Source organism: Lolium rigidum, chromosome 4 (assembly GCF_022539505.1).
Source record: "Lolium rigidum isolate FL_2022 chromosome 4, APGP_CSIRO_Lrig_0.1, whole genome shotgun sequence".
Classification (NCBI taxonomy): domain Eukaryota; kingdom Viridiplantae; phylum Streptophyta; class Magnoliopsida; order Poales; family Poaceae; genus Lolium; species Lolium rigidum.
The window spans coordinates 234,969,698-234,972,449 of NC_061511.1; the positions used below are offsets into that span (position 1 = coordinate 234,969,698).

A 2,752-nucleotide genomic window follows, 5' to 3' on the forward strand; every position below is an offset into this window, starting at 1 on the left:
TTTCTCCGTTTCGACATTGCTTTGCGTTTGTTAATTTTTCTCGCGGAAAGCTTGAGAGGCATGTGCCCACGCCGACCTGGTGAGCACCATGGAAGTGCATGCCTACTTTACTTTTGAATGGAAAGCAAGGTCAGTGCTCCGGTGGTCGGAGCGAGTGCCGGCCATCGGTCGCGGGCCGCCGGCGCACCCCACCGCACCGCGCCTTTCCCGCAGGGCCAAAGATGGTCAACCGGACAGTCTAACCACCACTGGTGGCTCGAGGTGTTGGGTGACAACGACGCCTCCTTGACCGAGAACCCTTGCCAGATCAGTGGTGGAACCTTTCAAAGGGACACGGTTGTGTTGTGGAAGAAAGAAAATATCCAAATTGTGTACTCCTAGAGAAAATGTCTCTGAAGAACATTCAAGATCGCAACTCGATGTGACGCTTCCTTGCTCGATCTCTGCGAATTTGCAGAGTTCCAGTTGCTCGAAGGTACTCTGAGCCTTGTCAGGAAGCTTAATTTTACACACGCTGCGGGAAATTCAGTTGGGAAGTACTTGTGGCAGAGTGTTAGCTAGATTTGGGTAGAGGAATTCAGAAAGCTGCAACAATTATTGTTGAAATTCATGGTGTTTCCATGAGAGGAATGACAATCATCTCTGCGCAGTAACCGAACGAAACGGACAGGGTTAATGGCGAGTGAATTGGGCACAACTGAAATTTACTACTGCACTACTACCAGCACTGATCTACCATCGAGATCAGAACAGGGGAGGAGGAGCTCAAAGAGTGTGATTTTCCATCCGTTTCTTCGGGAGCCACCATCATCGCTCAACAACAGCGACCAAAAATTACAGCACGAACGACTCCACGCCGTACACTCTACGCGCACGCGGAATAATAGCAACCCGATCAACTTCACTCCGACGGCGCCGCCGCGGCCGAGGCCATTCTGGGGGAGGTGACGGGGAACAGCGGCAGGAGCCTCGGCGGCGGGGCCTCGCCGCGGGGCGATGGGTGGAGGAAGAAGCCCTTGCGCGCGATGGCGGCGCGCTCCGCGGCCGCCGCCTCCTGCTCCGCCGGGGACGCGGACGCGGACCGGTTGAAGGGGTCGTGCACCAGCGGCGTGACGGGGCTGAGCGCCAGGGACGGGAAGTCGAGCACGCTGGGCGACAGCAGGTCCGGGAGCGCCTTCCTCGGGGACGCGCCGGCGGCGGAGGCCATGGCCAGCGGCGCGATCATCTTGAGGTTCTTCATGCCGCTGCGGCGCTCGTACAGCTTGAAAGCCGGCTTCTTGGGCCGGCACGGGGCGACGCCGTGGTGGTGGGCCTTGTTGGCGGGCGGGCGCTGGGCTGACGAGGACGGGGCCGGCGGCGGCATGTCGGCGCCGGTGAGCATCTGCACGACCTGCTTGAAGGAGGCGCTGTCGGCCTGGACGAAGGTGGTGGGGAACGGGGTGGTGTCGATGGTGCGGGGGACCGGCCTGGGGGACGGCGGGAGCGGGTGGTGCGGACGAGGGGACGCGGCGGCGGCGGAGGACGGCGAGGAGGAAGAGGTGGAGGAGGACGGGGAGTTGGGGTCCTGCGGCGCCATGGGGAGGAGTTGTTGCTTGGGATGAGCAGCAACTTCCATTGTTGTTGGTTTCGCGGAGGAAGAGAATTGGGTTCAGCGGGGGAGGGGAGGGAGTGGGAATAAGAAGGGGAAGGAGGGAGGTTAGAAGTGATGGACGCAATATAGTTGGTTGGCGTGGGCGACGGATATTTTTTTTTCTCTCTCTCTAAACAAGTTTGTTTTCTGCCGGTTCTTTTCTCCGCAGATTTTTCTGCTCGTTTTCAGGCTTATTTTCTCTAGTGGAACTTTGACTCGTCTAGTTTTAGTTTGTGGTCGCACCGTTAAAAAAATAATCTAATTACCGAATCCAGACAGCTATTAATGCTTGCACTACTGAAAACTAGCTTCATTTTCAAAACAAGATATGTAAACCTTAAACATTCAGATTATTGTTGAACTAACATATTGTTTTAGTGTTTGTACCATTGGAAAATATCCAATTATCAAGCATGTGGTTTTTGAACTCGCACTATAAAAAACTATCCAATTCTCCAAACAAGATATGTTACGCGCAAACATGCGGAATGTGGTCGTATCGCGTGATGAGATTCTGCGCGGTGTGCAGGATTCGTTGCCCGGGTACTGGGGAGCCCTTGTTGCATTTGTAGTTTCCATTGATGTTTTTTTTCGTCAATTTTTCCCAAAATAATCGATAAATCGTATTTTTTTGTTTGCACGAGTATAAGTTTTAGTTTGTGCTTGCGCAATTCAAAACAAAATCAATGGTCAAATTTAGAGCTTCCACTGCTTGCACTATTGAAAACTGTTGTATCCTCGAAACATTCGGACTATCGTTCTAGTTCTCCTTTAAGTTTTTGTTGTCAACTTTTTTTTGTAAGCTTATAGTGGAAGTTGGATTCATCTGTTTTTAGTGTTTGTAGCATTAAAAAATCCAATTATCAAGCACATGGTTTTAAGGCTCGCTCCACTAAAACCATCCAAATCTCCAAACAAGATATGTCACGCGAACTTGCAGATTGTCATCATACTGTGTGATGAAGCTTCTCGGGGTTGCGGGTTGCGTTACGTGGGTCTAGCTGAGCCCTTGTCGCGTAGAAGTTTTCCTTTATAATTTTTTTTTTCATTTTTTTGGCAAACTTATCATTGAGGTAATCTAATTTTGGCGTTTGCCCGATTCGGTGACCGAAACACGTGATT

The 2,752-nt window shown here is 51.7% G+C and overlaps 1 protein-coding gene across 1 annotated transcript; it reads right to left on the minus strand.

Annotated features, from left to right (window-relative positions):
• Positions 1–690: 690 nt before the first annotated feature.
• Positions 691–1,661, minus strand: LOC124649853 (VQ motif-containing protein 4-like). Its single transcript, XM_047189415.1, has one exon. It carries the CDS (start codon positions 1,613–1,615, stop codon positions 902–904), a length of 714 nt encoding a protein of 237 aa, XP_047045371.1. The 5' UTR covers positions 1,616–1,661; the 3' UTR covers positions 691–901.
• Between the last annotated feature and the right edge of the window lie 1,091 nt (positions 1,662–2,752).

Excerpts from the sequence above, each read along its gene's own strand:
- LOC124649853 (XM_047189415.1), bottom strand. The coding sequence starts at position 1,615 with ATGGAAGTTGCTGCTCATCCCAAGCAACAACTCCTCCCCATGGCGCCG.